The sequence below is a fragment of the Littorina saxatilis genome, linkage group LG5 (assembly GCF_037325665.1).
Source record: "Littorina saxatilis isolate snail1 linkage group LG5, US_GU_Lsax_2.0, whole genome shotgun sequence".
NCBI lineage: Eukaryota > Metazoa > Mollusca > Gastropoda > Littorinimorpha > Littorinidae > Littorina > Littorina saxatilis.
Window position 1 is genome coordinate 18,533,315 of NC_090249.1, and position 19,971 is coordinate 18,553,285.

The following is a 19,971-nucleotide window of genomic DNA, read 5'->3' on the forward strand; positions in this document are numbered from 1 at the left end:
ATTACCTTCCCAGTAGATACATAGTAAGCAGTCAGCCTGACTTTTCCTTCCCCTAGTTCACTCTGTTTCACTCGGTCGACTTGGAATCCTATAATAGGCTCCGCCGAATTCATCGTCCCAATCCTCGGCAGGTTCGAAGTACGGCTGCAATAAAAAGCCATCATGTCAGACAACTTTGATCAATGGTGTCAAGGTTATACAGCATTGTCTGAGATAACAAAATGTCAGTTGGACCTGCATTGAAAATATGTATACTAAGTTCCTACATCTTCAGTTATAACAACATTTTCTTCGGCTTGAAGAAATGTGTCCTGGCTAAAAAATAAAAAAAATTGTTCTGTCAGAAGACTTCCTTCATGTCAAAACTATCGGATGGTCAACCAGCCAAAGGTCAGTACAATGCGTCAGATCAAAAAAGTATGCATCAGTCGCCGAAGACAGAGGCCTGAGAACAACACTGCGGTATGGACAAGAATGTCAAGGATGATCATTAAATCACCTGATCTTCACTCCGAAAAAAATAAAAAAATAAAAAGGAAGAAAAAACACAACTGCAAAATCAACAATAACAAGAAAAAGATAGAGAACAAACAAAAAAACGAAAAATGAAAAAACAAAAGAGGAATAAAAAAGAAATCATGCAGTCAATTATTTATTACCAGTACCCTGTTCCCTGGTTATAATTTCACAAAGAGAATGTGACTAAAGTTCAAGAGAACCTCACCCATAAGTCATTATAGCTAGTGCAACTTCCATAAATTCCTTATACATGCATGTGTGAAGAGTACAGTAAATATAGCATGCATCAGATACTTCAACTTGAAGTACACCCCATATGAAAAATACATTTTAAAAGAAAACTGATAATCAAATAAACATCAACATCAATAAAAAAATAAAAAAGAGATTACTTGAGAGACAAATAAAGGAAATAACACCTTCACCACTACAAACCAGCAGAAAGAGCATGTGAGAAAAAAGCCCAGCAACCATTAGAAATAAAGTCATTGCAAAGACAGTGCTACAGCAGATATTAATCATGCAGTTAGTCCGTTGACAACAGCCACCTGAACTCCAAAGTCCATGAGCACACCTGAAATTATTTTCTTGTGCAATATTTTACTGCAAGATGATTGTACAAGCTCAAGTAACGAAACCGAAAAGTTAGTCAAAAGATTAAATGTAAACTACAAAATGTTCAAGCAGTAAACACAGCAAGAAAATATTAGTAGACTATCATGCATAAAATGTTTACATCATTTGATTTTTCTTTCTGACTAAATGGCTGCCCAGTAAGTTGCGCTGAAAGTGTATGTATTTACTTCCGCGTGTATTAAAGTCTGCACCATTTTTACACTTACAAATTTACATCCACTGAAAAAGCAGTGTTACGAAATGTTTTAATTTTTCCATGTAAGATTTGTAACAATGCAACATGACTTCTATGATGTTGATTACTTTATTTTTACACCCAAAAAAACACCAACAAAACTTTCTCAATCAAAAGTACCAATGCACCTAACCTAGTTAAGTTGTAAAATAAAAATACTGCGCACAAAGTGTAAAAGAATGAACAAATGTCGTACATCAGAAAGTTGTATCTCCTGTACGAAATGAAAACAGGAGACACAGCTTTCTGACTCTGAAGACGGTCCTCAATTGAGCTGGAAGTCGACTTCGCCAAGACTTCACAAAGTCTTTTTACCGAAAACTCAGTGCTAAAGCTTTGTGCGGGCAGCTTCGCAAAGTATACTTGGCATAGTCGACTGCCCAGTTAAGAACAGGCTTTAACCCTCCTCTCTATACTTGTGCCTTGAAACAAGAATTCTAGATTATACCTGCGTCGTGACTGCGGGGAGAGAAACTCCCGTGGCGTGTCAGGGGGGGTGGTGGAAGGAGGGGGTGGTATCAGACGGGGAGAGAAGAACAGTGGCAACACCCCGTTCTGCAGACACACAAACACACCATTACAGTTAGTACACTTATTTTACTTCTTTTTACACTTTCTTTTCAAAAACAAAAAGTCGTTTGTCCATTCCAATGCTTGTTATTCATTCTCTCAGGTGCCAGGAGACTGGTTCCGAACAACTCTCACTTACTCTATTACACATGTCGTATGCGTTTTGAGCGCTTACTTCCCTTTGTTTATCAGATCTTTCTTTTTAAAGCTTCCCTTTTCACATTTCCCCTCTTTCATGAGCACATGAGCACCAACAATAATAATGAACCTTCCAAGACCCCATGTTTATCTCTACAGTGGCACCCTCCTTTTACCCTCCCATTACAAGAGTCTCTCCTTTTGAAGGCCTGATGTTCTCATATTTTTGGAGATCTTAAGTGTATCAGCATGCTCTTGACATACCAATGATGTTACCGATATCTTCCTTTTCCATCACAGTTGTTTCAAATTGTATTTTAGGGGGTTGAAAATGTCTGCATGTAGTTCATTATATGATGAATGTTGTTAGCCTCGTTATGTAACTCTTAAAGACTTTTCTGTGTATGCAGTTCTGTTAGCACTCTGGTTGTTGTGTCTGAATGTACTGATGTACTGAATGAACTTAAACCAAAATATATTCCTGTGTAAGGCACGTGGTTGAAATAAAATCTTATGTCTTATGTCTGACTGGGAAATATCAATACAAGAAGGTAATTTTATTACATGGGATGAGGGTACTCTGGTCTTACAAGAAGGTTTACTTGAGCTTTTTACTCCATCAAAGCTGAATTTTCAACTGAGAGTGAGCTACAACTGCATAGAAAATTCACTTTTATCTGTGTTAATCTATTACAGTGTACCAAATTCTGCTAATGAAATAAGTCTATATGCAAAAGCGTAAAAGTAGAGTATTTCCATTGTATATACTTGTGTGGCAAAACTTTTTAAGTTGATTTTAAGCCTGCATGGATTGAGCCAAACTCATAACAAAAGGCAGGTGCATCTGCACACATGTATACGCACACAGACACACACACACACACACAAACTTACCTACCTGCAGTCATTTTAGAGTCCAATTTATGAATATATGTACATATTTTGTATACCATACATATACATGTTTGCATATTTCTGTAAAGACAGAGCGTATGAAACCTATGCACAATGCAGCACAGACTTACCGGAGAAAAGCTTTCAAAGACAAATTGGGCACTAGCCTATATTATATTTCCTACTACTACAAACTACCTGTACACTATGCAAACAAAATGTATGGAACAGACTTCTCAGCTAATTTCTACAAACACAGGCATCAGTCTCTAGGCTAATGCAAGTCTATGAAAATGAAGTTATCAGTTCTAAACATACGGCAAAAAAACTAAACTACACACACAATTTTGCTACATTAGTGAGACAACTGCAAAAGACTAAAGAAGCTGAAATGTAGATGCAAGAATCTTTAAAGCATGCAACATGGAAAAATACTAACAAACAGTAAGTGTACTTCTGAATGGGCTTAATCCGCAAAAGCTAAAGGAGTAAGTACAACTTAATTAAAGCATAGGAAGACTGCATATCTGCGTTCCAAACAAGCGTAAAACAATCTGATCCAAAAATCCCATAGGTGCTGTTCTGAGTGATCGTTCTTGTAGTTCCAGTAAAGCCTATTTCAAATCTCAAGAAATAAAAATTTAAAGTTAAGGCACATGATTATGCACATATGAGTATTTATCACACGCAAACATTATTTCAAGATTCCCCTATTTGATGGGTGGGGATGGAGTGGCCACGGGGTGGGGGAGGGGGGGGGGGAAGAGATAAGAATGAAGTGAGTCCGAAGTGTGACAGGGAGACTACTGCGTCACCCTTCAAAGCAGACTCTGCAGTTGTCTGCCGGCGAAGAGCGCGAGCTATTTATAGCTCGACGTTTCTTATGGGGTCTGGCTGCTGCTGTCTCCCTGTATGATCTTGTAAACCTTTGCTTATCCATAGCAGTTTATGAAGGGCTAAGAAATTAGCTCTAAAATCTCAATCCTGTTTGAATGGCTTTGCCTCCAAAGGTAATTATTGTGCTTCGTGCACTTGGTTACACAAGGAGGGGATACAACAAGAATAGTCATCCAGAACGTCCTATCAAATTACAAAACATTCCTATACACTGCATACACTAAATACACATACATTGCCCTATAAAGTAGCTCCTTGCCTAATGAAGAGAAACAAGAAAGACCTGCAGAAAGAAGCATAGCATAAAAAAAAAAACTAGCAGAACTATTGGTCAACTTACGACAGGTGCAGGCTGGTACAGGTCGCAGTTGGCGGCCGAGATGGTTGCCAAGGACTGCAGACTGGCGTCGCGGTAGTGCACGATGCGGTAGTACACCTCTCCGTCACCATACTGAAAGACAATGAATACAATTTAACGGGGCAAAGACAATGGGGAAATTATATTTGTAGGAGAAAAAGAACAAATATTCATCAGAATAATCCACAGAATTCACCTGATGTTAACTACAAACATTAGACATATATACAACCCTGATGGTAAGAAAATTATCCAAAATTACTTCATTTAGAGAACTGTTTGATATGCGAGAGAGAGCAAAAATGTGTAGAAAGCGGGTAAGGATCTAGGAGAGTGGCTAAGATGTACCACAGAATGTGTAGAAAGCGGGTAAGGATCTAGGAGAGTGGCTAAGATGTACCACAGAATGTGTAGAAAGCGGGTAAGGATCTAGGAGAGTGGCTAAGATGTACCACAGAATGTGTAGAAAGCGGGTAAGGATCTAGGAGAGTGGCTAAGATGTACCACAGAATGTGTAGAAAGCGGGTAAGGATCTAGGAGAGTGGCTAAGATGTACCACAGACTGAAGATGGAGAGCAACAAAAACAAAACAGAAAAGATTGCTGATCCTCTTCTTCTTCTGCATTCATGGGTTGAAACTCCCACATTAACTTGTGTCTGTTGCACAAGTGGGTTTTTACGTGTATGACCGTTTTTACCCCGCCATTTAGGCAGCCATAAGCCGCCTTCAGGGGAATAAATGTTGATCCAACTACCCTTACCTGAGCGATGGTGTCCAGCTCCCCAAAGGGGATGTAGGGCTTGATGGGACTGCAGCGTAGCCTCAGCTTGAATCGGCCGGCCAGGAGACTTCCGTTGCCGTTGAACAGCGGTATCTTGGTCCAGGCGCGGGTGATGAGACGAGTGGGGTCGTGGTTCGAACCCGGAGCTCCTGCCGCTTGCAGCTCGGCCACAATACCCAGATCAGCCTGGGGTGGACACCTGAAAGAAAAAAAAGTGTTAAAATGATTGTACTGAATCAGAGCCTGGATCTTTGTTGGTGCAGTGGTACAGTAGAGGAAGATTCCGTGTGTGTGCGTGCGTGTGTGTGTGTGTGTTTGTGTGTGTGTCTGTGTGTGAGGGCGTATGTGCGTACATCCGTGCATGCGTGTGTGTATGTATTTTGTAAATATTATTATTACCTTTGTCTAAAGGGCTTTTAAAGCCTTTGACATTAAACCATCAAAGCAAAACCACAAAAAAAACAACTACCTGGGCACAGGCTGTCGCGCTCCAATGACAGCATTGCTGACGGTGTGTGCGTAGTTGGGGCTGGTTGCCGGCTCTGTATACACCATGGGAAGAACCGACGGCTCTCCCAACTTCTGCGCCATGTTGTGAAGACCCACAAGCAAACGTACCGCCGTGATACTGGGATCCAGATTCAGGATGAAGTCGTAGAAAATCACAAACCCAGCGCTGCAAAAGAGTAAATCAAGGTAAGGTTGGTTAGTTTGTAAATATTAGGGACTGTAACATTGTAGTGATGGTGATAATGCTGAAAAAGTAGCAGGATTTGTTACTTATCAATATAAAGCAAGAAGTGGATACAGGTGTACACACACAAGCACACAGACAAGCAGAAACAACCAGCACACAAGTTCACACACACACTTACACAGACACACATACACCCACATACACGCAAACTGTGACACACACATTATCAAGCATTTAATGTTAACAACACTCATTTTTGTTTATCTGACTGAGGCTGGCAGTATCACTTTTACCTTCTTTATTATGCTTTTTTTACATTCCTCCTGATATTGTACATGTACGTATGAACTAAATGAAAGCAAAAATATTCATGTGTGTGTGTGTGTGTGTGCGTGCGTGCATGTGTCAGTGGCAAATCTGTTCTGCTGGCGTACACCAATACCTTTTTTTGAATTTTATTTACAAACACCTCTACCCTCTTAAAATACATTTCTATTCAAGTAAGCTTTGATTTCCCCCTCTTAGGAAGGAAAGTTATGCATGGTGTTTGCAACTGAATTCAGTTGTCCCCCTTGATGCACAAGGTGAATTGCATAGTTGTCTCCCTTGATGCACAAAACGTTCTGCTTTTGTTAATAAGCAAATTGAAATATAAATATCTTTTTCACAAGAGAAACATTATTTCCACTGTGTGTGTGTGTGTGTGTGTGTGTGTGTGTGTGTGTGTGTGTGTGTGTGTGTGTGTGTGTGTGTGTGTGTGTGTGTGTGTGTGTGTGTGTGTGAATGTGTGTGTGTGTGTGTGTGTGTGTGTGTGTGTGTGTGTGTGTGTTTAGATTTTGATTGCCTTTCTTCTGTTCTGCATGAGTTTTATCTGAGGTGTCAAACACAATGATTCTCACGAAAACAAAACATCAAAAGTTTGAACACAGATATGCAAACATATCTTTAATTGAAAGGAAAAGACAATTATTATTGGATAGTTAACAACTACAGAGTTAGACCGAGAGTACAGATACACAGAAAATAATGAACTCAAACAAAGTTTCCATCACACATTCTAAAATTAAAAAATTGTGAAGGACAGAAAAACAGACATATAAAGGCATTCCTTTATAATTTTGAATAAAACGTAGCACTTAGCACCTTTTATGCCATTGTTTTATAAAATGGTCATTAACGTTTTTGCTGCAGAAAATGAAATAATTAAAAACGTTTAAATTCACAAAAATGCGGCTATAAAAAGGAAAACAGTACTTTCAAAAATGGCACATCTTCAGCTTAAATAGCAATTTCTGCCAGTAAATAATCCATTTTATATGAAAGGAAGTTAGGGCGGGGATGTAGCTCAGTCGGTAGCGCGCTGGATTTGTATCCAGTTGGCCGCTGTCAGCGTGAGTTCGTCCCCACGTTCGGCGAGAGATTTATTTCTGAGTCAACTTTGTGTGCAGACTCTCCTCGGTGTCCCAACACCCCCGTGTGTACACGCAAGCACAAGACCAAGTGCGCACGAAAAAGATCTTGTAATCCATGTCAGAGTTCGGTGGGTTATAGAAACACGAAAATACCCAGCATGCTTCCTCCAAAAGCGGCGTATGGCTGCCTAAATGGCGGGGTAAAAACGGTCATACACGTAAAATTCCACTCGTGCAAAAAACACGAATGTACGTGGGACTTTCAGCCCATGAACGCAGAAGAAGAAGAAGAAGATATGAAAGGAAGCTGCTAATGCAAAAAAATGGAGGAAGATTCACCATGACAGTGTCAGAAACCTACTCTAACACTGTACACATCAAAATGTGATACATGTATTGATTAAACCCTCAGATTAACTTGATAACGAAACAAGAAATTATCCTTGCTTAAAAAAAACTAAAAAACAATTGTTAAATACACTGGACAGTCTTATGTAACTAATGAAATATGTGACAGCTTTTTTGGGAAAAGATGACATAAAGTTGTACAGCACAATACAAAATAACATCAGCAAGGAAAGATGTATTGATTTGTAAGCTTTTGGGGACTCTTCAGGTTCAAACTAATCCATACACCAAATGGTTTTGGCAAATTTATAAAAGCTGAACAGGTAATTTAGTTTATAACTCTGTATCCGTGCACAGTTCCTGTAAATCTTGAACCTTAGTAATGAATTCCCCCAAACTTGGACATGTCTGAAGTGAATAAAATATAACTAATCTGTTGGGTGTGTGTGTGTGTGAGTGTGCTTGTGTGTGTGTGTTGGTGTGTGTGTCTGTGTGTGTTGGTGTGTGTGTGTGTGTGTGTGTGTGTGCTTGTGTGTGTGTGTTGGTGTGTGTGTCTGTGTGTGTCTGCTTGAGTGTGTGTGCTTGCGTGTGTGCATGTATGTGTGTGCATACATGCGTGCGTGCATGTGTTTGTTGTTTTTTTGGATGATACTCAGTGTGTCCTTTGTTCTAGCTCATGTCAATAACAACTCATTTTTTAAATTTTCATCATGTCATTTTTCTCATGCGCTGTCACATAAATTATATGAAAGATTAATAATGATTATTGGAAGAGTGCAGCAAATAACAGTCAGCAACTGCTGGTAATGGTGAAACAAACGGCTGTCTATCATGCGTCCAGTCCTGTCCTTGCATACGGTCAGTAGAGGCTACTTGTAGGGGTCAATCCGAGGCAGAGGACCTGAAAAAGAATAAAATGCATTCTCCAAGACAAAGTCAAACAGCATTCAAAATTTTAAGAACAAATGACTTTTACTCAGTGTTTTAACAAACTGTCTCCAACAACTTAGTACAACAAGATTTTGTGAACGAATTGCTTTCATTTAATGTTTATAAATAAACTGTCTCCAACAACTTTGCACAACAAGATTTTGTGGAAAAATGACGTTGACTTAGTGTTTAACAAAATTGTCTGCAACAACTTTGTACAGGTCTTGGTAAAGATTGCAATTAGTAGCATCAAAACTGACTTTCAACTTAAAAGGCAAGCTGTTGGAAAGTAATTGTGAAACCGTTAAAACAATTTACAGCTACATTCAGATTTCAAACACAGATGAAATTAAGGTTCTCTTATTTTTCAGTACATGTTCCTTTACCAAGCTGAATTATGGTACAGTGTTTTACTGTTAATTTTCATAATAATGAATGCCATTAAAAGACTGATATAAAACAGAAAAAAATACATGTAAGAATGGGAAAAAAAGCAGCAACAAGGGAAGTGCAGACATTTTTTGAGAAAAAAGAGGAACGGGTACGGATACTAAAAGAGAATAGGACAAACAGAGCATACTTCACAAAGCTCTCTATTGCAAAATACATTAAGCAAGAAGACCATAGATTATTTTCAAAATACAGAAGCTAATGGTGCAGTTTGGAAAACAAATACAACAATATCTGACAGTACCTATGAAAAGTATTTATTCCAAAATGGTTTAGGTAGTACATAAGTGCAGTGCGAAGAACAGGTTACTTACATGCGCTCAAACATGTGTAAAGTTACATACGGATGTGAAACTGAAACTACACTATTTCAATACAGAAGACATATATCTACAAACTGGAGTCCATGTATGTTCATCTTAGATTCTGAAGTTTGTATTTATCTGTTAACTCACTCATTTGTTTCTTTGCGGTTATTTATTTTATTCTTGTTCACAAATGAACACTTTCTTTCCTCTGTTTTTAACATGTTCTTTCTATAAATGTCCACAGCATTCATATATTTCAAGCTTTTTTTTGTTTTGTTTAGTTTTTTGTTTCACAAACTGTACTGAAATAACTGTTATCAAATTAGCACTTCTAACATAAAAAATAAATCAGAAGTTTATTTGTCTGTTTTAGGATTAAACATAAAAAAAGTAAATGTCCACTACGACATTGCAGAGAACTTATTTTCTCAAGTTCAAGTGTGAAAATAATTCCTGTGAGAATAAGAAAGGTGGAGCTAGGTATAAACTGAGGAATACAAAAAAAAAAAGGAGTAAAAAGAAGAAAAAAAGAAAAACAACAAGGAAGAATTAAACTCACTGAACATATTCAAGTTGTAGTAGCGTTCTCTGCCGTACAATTCCTTTCGCCACCCGTTATTCTCCACTTGAGGGTAGGAGCTGCAAAGAGTGGCTCCGTTTGCAAAATCAGACAACCGCCGGCCAATTGGAACACATCACAGGTCAAGCGGAAGATTCTTTAATTGTTTTAAGAAGTGGTCCAATATTGGGCGGAGGGGAAGTTTCTTATGTGTCATGTAAATTTGGTTGTCTTTGAAGCCAGCTCGGGCACTAAGTTGTGTGTGTGTGTGTGTGTGTGTGTGTGTGTGTGTGTGTGTGTGTGTGTGTGTGTGTGTGTGTGTGTGTGTGTGTGCGTGCGTGCGTGCGTGCGTGCGTGCGTGAGCGCGTGTTTGTGTGTGTGTGCGCGCACGCGCGTGCGTGCGTGCGTGCGTGTGTGTGTGTGTGTGTGTGTGTGTGTGTGTGTGTGTTTGTATCTGCATGTGTGTGCCTGTTTGTGCCTGGGAGCTCAATGTTCATATAAATATCTTCAGGGGCACGAGAGTGCGTGCCTATAACCCATGCATATCCGCATGCCCACTTTTACTGCATTTGAAATCTCTCTAGACATGTTTAGTTCTTCAAAACTGTGCTATTCAACTAGACCTGCCTGCAATGCATTCCAAATAGGCTGAATTTTGGGGTGGTTTTTTTTTTTTGAAAAAGTTTAGCCACTTAGGGTCTTTGTGAGCTTATGTACAAGGCAGTGCATGCATCAAGACAGAGCAAAAGACAGAAGGAGTGAGAGGAGGAGAGATATGTTTTATGCCTCAAAGTTCATAATACACAAGTGTTGTCTTAACATTAGGTCAGAGTTACCCTTCCACTCTTTCCTCAAAATGTAAACGTTCTCATAACAAAACACAAAAACATTCCGTTAAAATGTCTTCTTTAATAGTGATTGACATTCCATTAGTACAAAGAAGTAAACTAGGCAACTTACATTCTTAAAAAAATCTTAATAAAGGTAAAAAAAAGATTGCTCCTTTGCAAATGTAAGATAGCAGCACCACTTAGCAACCAACACATAAACAATTGCATGCTTACATCTAATTTATTAATTTAGTCAAAATTGCGTAGCTTTAAAGGAAATGCCAAAGCGTATTTAAAAGATATGCACCATAAAGAGCAAGAAGAATTTTGTTTTTAAAGCATGTTCACTCAAACAATTTTTTTTTTTTTAGAAAATGTTCTCTCAAATTTCAAAGAAACTGCGTCAAGTCTTAAATATTTGGTGAATTTAGATTTTAGAGACTTTACAGTTAAAATGTCAAAATTCATGAAAAGTTGATGTCCTGATATATCACAGATAAATAAAAAATATCACAGTGTAATAATGGAGTAAATACAATGATACATAGAAACAATCCTGGGAAACTTTTACCAGTGATGGCGCTGGTATTTTTTGAAACCGGTACACAAACTTTAATGATGCAAACTGTCCAGAAAAAAACGGTAGGCTGGTCATTGGAACCAGTAAGAGTCCAACTCAGAGTACTGGTTTTGTTGTTTTACCAGCAAAAAAAACACGGTAGTTCTAAAAATCAACCGGTAGGTCATACCGGCAGCCAATTTTTTTCTGGTATTTTCTCATTTCAACCGGTAAAATACCGGTAATTACCAGTGAACGCCAATACTGTTTTATTTAGTATTGTCTCAGGAAAGGACATAAAAAAAACTGCTAGAAGGTTGATTTTAAATTACTGTAGAAACAAAAAGCTGTATATTTGCCTTTAAGAAAAGAACAAAAAGAAAATTGCTAAAAGGCTAAGTTTTATAAAATACAAATAAAACGCTGTAATCAATATACAAAGACAGACGAACCCATGTACACCAGTTTCACCCATGAAAGTGTACAATTCAACAAAAACAATCATTATGGATCATTATGGCATCATTATCGTTGATGTCACATTATGTAGCAGGGTTGAAGATATTCTGTACCACATCATGCCATTCTCTCAGCTGCATTCAAGCACTCTGGAGTCATAACGGCTTGAAAAATCTTGTTGCTGGAGTGATCTGAAACGGAAGAAAATGCATTCTCCAACACAAGTCTAATACAGATGTTTAATTTAACACAGATGAAGAAGATGAATAATTTAATACAGATGAATAATTTAACATATTGTATAAACGTTCACTGGAGAAAATTATTGAAAACAAATTCTGCTTTGAAAACAAATTATTGGACTGTTTACACAAGGAGATAAAGGAAGAAGCACTGAAAGAACTTAGAAAAAGTGTTTATACAGGGTAAGCAGAGGTGATATAAACCGAGTCTTACAGATGCAGCAAAGGGACGTAAAGCAAGAAATAAAACAAGCGCAGCCCTTCGTATGTACGTGAAGGAGAGATGATCTACAGAGCTCAGTGAAAACAAAGTCACTAACTTCCCAAAGACATAAGTCACCCCTTCGTTCCTAATGTATGAAATTACCCGAAAAGTGTACTTAGCTTTATTGTTCAGTATAATCTAAAACATAACCAAAAGAAAAACTTTTACATCCTATCCCAAGCTGGAACTCCTGATATTTGATGTCCTCATATTTCACGGTACAAAATGTTTGTTTTTTTGTGCTGCTTTAATGTATCACAATAAATGAGAACATAATGACAGCCTACACAAGAAATACCTGAACTTGAACAGAATCATAAACTCTTGAATAATGTGTCACGGTGGAACCCTCCTTTTAATACAGTACCTCCGAAAAATCTATAAAAAAAATCAGGTCTGAAAAAGGGGTCTTAAAACGGGGGTAAATAGGCAGTCGATCTACTGGCCGATGTGAATGCGTGATAATTATATTGTGTAAAAAATTCCATCTCACACGGCATTAATAGGTAACATGCGCCTTGAGTCGCCTTGTGTGGTGAGATACGTGCGCGATATAAATCCTCGTAAATAAAGTAAATAAATAAATAAAATAAATTTACAGAGGTTATGCATGACTAGAAAGTACAACGAAAACAGGGTCTTAAAAGGGAGGAAGTCTTAAATTGGGTGGTCTGAAAAGGGGGGTTCCATTGTATTAACAGCCCGAGGGGTGCTCCAATGTAAATCAGTAACTGAATCGATAAGTACAATATATGCCAAGGGCAATAACTCACCGTCAAATATTGAGGTCATAGTCGGGGTCACTGGTCACATTTTGGCGGTGCTGGGTGTGCACCCAAGTGTGACCGTAAGGTTGTCGGCGACGCGGACTGTACTCTTCCACGTACTGAGGACTGTAACTGCAAAGACGGCTCTTTTGCAAACTCAGAAATCCGCCGCCCGAATGGGTGTACAATTCATCGCAGATTATCGAACTTTTGTTTTTTGTGTCTTTGGTTTTAGTTTTGTTGTTAAATTCTTTCATTTGTTTTGTTATTGTTACAATACTCAGGTTAAATCACAGGAAAGACGTTTTCGTATGTCAATACCTGGATTTGTTTGGTTGGTTGGTTGGTTGGTTGTTTGTTTGTTTGTGAGTTTGTTTGTGTGTGTGTGTTTGTTTCTTTGCAGGGGTCTTCAACCCGCTCTTTTCTTTTTTTCAAAATATTTTATTGTTTATAAACAAATGAGATCTAGCAGACTTTGTGAAACAGTCATGCCAGAAGCATGCAAGCTCAAAAGAAAACTTGGTTAGACAGCAAGAATTGTGGCGAAAGTTTGGTACGTATGACACACAAGTGATAATGAAATGGGATAAGACACAATGATAGCAACCTACCCATCCCAATGTCGTTCACAATATGATGGAGGGTGAATTTATTGTTAATCCACAGCCCAAAATTTGTGTGAAGGTGCAGGTAATAATTAAGTCAAAAACAGACTAGCCGCTACATATTGGTTTCGGCAGCTGTTTCACAGACCATCAAGGCACTTTTCTGTGTTTTGATCCCTTATTCGATGTTCTTGTTTCAAGGTAGTTTTGATCTGTGTTCCTGTTTCAATGCAGTATGTGTTGATCTGTAAGCATGTTTCTGTTTCAAGGCAGTGTTGATATGTAAGTACATGTTCTTGTTTCAAGGCAGTGTCAAGCTGTGTGGTATCAAATGATGACGAGAAAGAAACTCACTAACAAATGCACTATATCTGTGTGTTTTGATCTGTACGTGTTGGACTGTGAGGCATCCAATGACCATGAGCTTTTGACTACATGTACAAATACAGAATGAAAGAAACACACTAACAAATGCACGGTTCCATGTGTTTTGATCTCAAAGTAGTTTTAAACTGTGTACATGTAGTAGAAAGGGACTATGAGCTTTTGACTGAACAGACAGAAAGTACATACAGTACACTGAAATGTGAAACACACAAAGAAATGAAGAGACTAAAAGAACACTTACTATTGGTCGTAAGGAGCTGCGTCCATCATGTTGAGGTCCACATATGGTCCCTGAAAACAAACAAGTTTTTATTCATACTGGTTGGTTGGTCAGTGCGGTGGTTGGTTGGAAGAAGGAGGGGTGTGGGGTGAGAGAGTATGTGTGTGTGTGTGTGTGTGTGTGTGTGTGTGTGTGTGTATGTGTGTGTGTGCGTGTGCATGCGTGCGTGCGTGCATGGGTGCTTGCATGCGTGCATGCGTGTGTGTGTGTGTGTGGGGGGGTTACGTTTTGACTTCAATCCAGAACGCTACTTTATTCATCCCAGTGGCAGGCAGTTGCCTGTACATCAGGAACAACCATCACAAGCACACCAGTTGTCGCTATGTCGTTTTACTGGAAATAGGCCTGCTGAGAAAGGGGTGGGAGGACTTAACACTCTACTTCCGCCCTAACACAGCTAAAAACAAGTCGTGTGAAACGATACATGTCATCAAAGACATTTATCAAAAAAATGAGAGAGAAAAACGTCTGGTGCTATCACTTGGAAAAATGTGTATGTAAAGTTTCATGAAGATCGGTCCAGTAGTTTTCTCTGAATTTCTCTGCACCTATACACACACACATACACACACACACACACACACACAACACACACACACACACATACACCACCACCCTCGTCTCGATTCCCCGTCTTGGTTAAAACATTTAGTCAAAACTTGACTAAATGTAAAAAAGAACCTCACCCCAGCAGCAGGCACGGTTTGCAAACGTGGAGCAGGAGCGGCAGCATACTGTATTTGAGCCGGAGCCGGAGCCGGAGCCTGAGCGGGCACATGTATGATCTGAGGAGGGGGAGGCGCCTGGTGAACTTCCTGGGGCTGCTGCAAGATGATCTTGGTTGGATGCTGCTGCGCCTGCATTTCCAGTCGCATGCGTTCCACCAGCTGCTCCTGTCGCAGTCGCTCTATCTCACGCTGCAGCTCGTACATCTTGCGCAGGTGGTCGCGCTGCATGCGTTTGATCTCGTACTCAAGCTCATCTGTAGGCAAAGAGAGAGATAAGCCTCAGGCAAAGACAGAGGTAAGAGAAACAATAAGACAGAGCTAACCCTTGTTGCAGTCGTGATATCTCTCGCTGAAGCTTGTACACCTTGCGCAGCTGGTCTCACTGCATGTGTTTGATTTCATACTCAACCTCTTCTGTCAATAAGGAGCAGTGGAGAGGACGGTGGTTTGAAGAATGTGTGACATGATGGGTTATTATTTGGTGGGTCTTATTACTTCAGTATGTAAACCTCTTTTCTGCTCAATACGAAGAATTTTTAATTTAAATAAGACAATTGCTCCTTTCACAAAAATCTGACTGATACATCTTTATTTTACTTTGTCACTTCCTTTCTTTTTGAAGTATTGAAATTCAATAGATTCTTTCCAATGAAACATATTAATCAGATTACCTCCAGCCAAAAAAACAAAAAGTAAAAAATCGCAAGCAACAAAAAAAGCAACCAAGATGCAGATGATCAACCACAGCTCTCACAGAGAATGTACGTCACTCATGCCGCCATCACAACATAAGATGCAGATGATCAACCACAGCTCTCACAGAGAATGTACGTCACTCATGGCGCCATCACAACATAAGATGCAGATGATCAACCACAGCTCTCACAGAGAATGTACGTCACTCATGCCGCCATCACAACATAAGATGCAGATGATCAACCACAGCTCTCACAGAGAATGTACGTCACTCATGCCGCCATCACAACATAAGATGCAGATGATCAACCACAGCTCTCACAGAGAATGTCACTCATGCCGCCATCACAACATAAGATGCAGATGATCAACCACAGCTCTCACAGAGAATGTCACTCATGCCGCCATCACAACATAAGATGCAGATGATCAACCACAGCTCTCACAGAGAATGTCACTCATGCCGCCATCACAACATAAGATGCAGATGATCAACCACAGCTCTCACAGAGAATGTACGTCACTCATGCCGCCATCACAACATAAGATGCAGATGATCAACCACAGCTCTCACAGAGAATGTACGTCACTCATGCCGCCATCACAACATAAGATGCAGATGATCAACCACAGCTCTCACAGAGAATGTACGTCACTCATGCCGCCATCACAACATAAGATGCAGATGATCAACCACAGCTCTCACAGAGAATGTACGTCACTCATGCCGCCATCACAACATAAGATGCAGATGATCAACCACAGCTCTCACAGAGAATGTCACTCATGCCGCCATCACAACATAAGATGCAGATGATCAACCACAGCTCTCACAGAGAATGTCACTCATGCCGCCATCACAACATAAGATGCAGATGATCAACCACAGCTCTTACAGAGAATGTCACTCATGCCGCCATCACAACATAAGATGCAGATGATCAACCACAGCTCTCACAGAGAATGTCACTCATGCCGCCATCACAACATAAGATGCAGATGATCAACCACAGCTCTCACAGAGAATGTCACTCATGCCGCCATCACAACATAAGATGCAGATGATCAACCACAGCTCTCACAGAGAATGTACGTCACTCATGCCGCCATCACAACATAAGATGCAGATGATCAACCACAGCTCTCACAGAGAATGTACGTCACTCATGCCGCCATCACAACATAAGATGCAGATGATCAACCACAGCTCTCACAGAGAATGTACGTCACTCATGCCGCCATCACAACATAAGATGCAGATGATCAACCACAGCTCTCACAGAGAATGTACGTCACTCATGCCGCCATCACAACATAAGATGCAGATGATCAACCACAGCTCTCACAGAGAATGTACGTCACTCATGCCGCCATCACAACATAAGATGCAGATGATCAACCACAGCTCTCACAGAGAATGTACGTCACTCATGCCGCCATCACAACATAAGATGCAGATGATCAACCACAGCTCTCACAGAGAATGTACGTCACTCATGCCGCCATCACAACATAAGATGCAGATGATCAACCACAGCTCTCACAGAGAATGTACGTCACTCATGCCGCCATCACAACATAAGATGCAGATGATCAACCACAGCTCTCACAGAGAATGTCACTCATGCCGCCATCACAACATAAGATGCAGATGATCAACCACAGCTCTCACAGAGAATGTCACTCATGCCGCCATCACAACATAAGATGCAGATGATCAACCACAGCTCTCACAGAGAATGTCACTCATGCCGCCATCACAACATAAGATGCAGATGATCAACCACAGCTCTCACAGAGAATGTCACTCATGCCGCCATCACAACATAAGATGCAGATGATCAACCACAGCTCTCACAGAGAATGTCACTCATGCCGCCATCACAACATAAGATGCAGATGATCAACCACAGCTCTCACAGAGAATGTACGTCACTCATGCCGCCATCACAACATAAGATGCAGATGATCAACCACAGCTCTCACAGAGAATGTACGTCACTCATGCCGCCATCACAACATAAGATGCAGATGATCAACCACAGCTCTCACAGAGAATGTACGTCACTCATGCCGCCATCACAACATAAGATGCAGATGATCAACCACAGCTCTCACAGAGAATGTCACTCATGCCGCCATCACAACATAAGATGCAGATGATCAACCACAGCTCTCACAGAGAATGTCACTCATGCCGCCATCACAACATAAGATGCAGATGATCAACCACAGCTCTCACAGAGAATGTCACTCATGCCGCCATCACAACATAAGATGCAGATGATCAACCACAGCTCTCACAGAGAATGTCACTCATGCCGCCATCACAACATAAGATGCAGATGATCAACCACAGCTCTCACAGAGAATGTCACTCATGCCGCCATCACAACATAAGATGCAGATGATCAACCACAGCTCTCACAGAGAATGTCACTCATGCCGCCATCACAACATAAGATGCAGATGATCAACCACAGCTCTCACAGAGAATGTACGTCACTCATGCCGCCATCACAACATAAGATGCAGATGATCAACCACAGCTCTCACAGAGAATGTACGTCACTCATGCCGCCATCACAACATAAGATGCAGATGATCAACCACAGCTCTCACAGAGAATGTACGTCACTCATGCCGCCATCACAACATAAGATGCAGATGATCAACCACAGCTCTCACAGAGAATGTACGTCACTCATGCCGCCATCACAACATAAGATGCAGATGATCAACCACAGCTCTCACAGAGAATGCACGTCACTCATGCCGCCATCACAACATAAGATGCAGATGATCAACCACAGCTCTCACAGAGAATGTACGTCACTCATGCCGCCATCACAACATAAGATGCAGATGATCAACCACAGCTCTCACAGAGAATGTACGTCACTCATGCCGCCATCACAACATAAGATGCAGATGATCAACCACAGCTCTCACAGAGAATGTACGTCACTCATGCCGCCATCACAACATAAGTCAAAGGGATTTTTACAACACACACATCGGATGAACTAGAGTCCTGCACCCCTTAAGTCGCCTGGAATCCAGATCTGGGTAGGGATTGTCTGCAGCCATGTCCTTTGTACAGTACAACCTCCCTTTCAACACCTCCAACAAGTTGAGAGAATCATGTTTTAATCAGGGAGTCGGAAAAGGGAGGCAAATGTGCAGGCCCCATGAACATTTCTTTCTTTATTTGGTGTTTAACGTCGTTTTCAACCACGAAGGTTATATCGCGACGGGGGAAGGGGGGGGGGGGGGGGGGGGGGAGATGGGATAGAGCCACTTGTCAATTGTTTCTTGTTCACAAAAGCACTAATCAAAAATTTGCTCCAGGGGCTTGCAACGTAGTACAATGTATTACCTTACTGGGAGAATGCAAGTTTCCAGTACAAAGGACTTAACATTTCTTACATACTGCTTGACTAAAATCTTTACAAACATTGACTATATTCTATACAAGAAACACTTAACAAGGGTAAAAAGAGAAACAGAATCCGTTTGTCGCCTCTTACGACATGCTGGGGAGCATCGGGTAAATTCTTTCTCGTCCCAACCAATATGGGACTCCCCCTAACCCGCGGGGGGTGCCCCATGAACAGAAAATCTTAGAATAACAAGGTCTTTAAAGGAAAGAAATCTTAAAGGAGAAATAGAATTCGGGCCAGGACGGACACAGGTCAACTTTATGTGCAGACCCAGACAGAAGCCATGCCCCACCCCCGTGTCACCACAATGGCACGTAAAAGACCTCGGTCATTCTGCCATAAGTGCAGATGGTTGATGCCACCTAAACATGCATACGCTTGTGTATCTCGCCAAAAGCCATGAGGGCGTAAAACTCAAATCATATAACCCATATCTTGTCCTTAAGAGGCGAAATATTTAGCCTGTAGGACAATAAAGCATTCTCTTTCCTTTTTTTTCCAGGCGAGATCCACTGTAGTGCAGATACCTGCATCTTGGACAAATGCTTCTGTTGTCGTTTACCAACTGAATGTTTGCAGCTGATGTTTGTTGCCTTTGTTTTCTGGTCTTCTCCTTGGAAACGCTTTTCAGAACAGTGGAACCCCCCTTTTAAGACCCCCTTTTAAGACTCCCTCCTTTTTAAGACCTTGTTTTCTCAGACTTTCTGTTCATAACCTTTGTCAAATTACCCCCATTTTAAGACTCCCTCCTTTTTAAGACCTGATTTTCACAGATTTTTGGAGGTCTTAAAAGGGGGGTTCCACTGTATTCCGTAGTTAACGGTTTTCTGTACTTTTTCTGTCCTTTTTCTGAATGATGTTTTCTTTGTTTTTCTTTTCATGTATTACTTTGTTTATTATTTTGTCTTGTGCCTAGCATTACAAATGTTATATTCCACAAACAGTGAAAGAAAAAGGCATTTCTTATTGTTCATAAC

The 19,971-nt window shown here is 40.4% G+C and overlaps 1 protein-coding gene across 4 annotated transcripts in view; it reads right to left on the minus strand.

Annotated features, from left to right (window-relative positions):
• Positions 1-19,971, minus strand: part of LOC138966476 (uncharacterized) — a 70,602-nt gene that overhangs the window by 26,137 nt on the left and 24,494 nt on the right. For all 4 annotated transcript variants that reach the window (XR_011455700.1, XM_070338736.1, XM_070338735.1 and 1 more), the window contains exons 8-14: positions 14,814-15,109; positions 14,089-14,138; positions 5,499-5,705; positions 5,009-5,228; positions 4,230-4,340; positions 1,839-1,945; positions 6-144 (exon numbers count right to left, since the gene is read on the minus strand). Coding sequence is in view for 3 of the 4 variants with exons in the window: in XM_070338736.1 (XP_070194837.1) it covers positions 6-144; positions 1,839-1,945; positions 4,230-4,340; positions 5,009-5,228; positions 5,499-5,705; positions 14,089-14,138; positions 14,814-15,109 (1,130 nt within the window). In the remaining variant the exon portion in view is untranslated. The remainder of the gene's footprint in view (positions 1-5; positions 145-1,838; positions 1,946-4,229; positions 4,341-5,008; positions 5,229-5,498; positions 5,706-14,088; positions 14,139-14,813; positions 15,110-19,971) is intronic.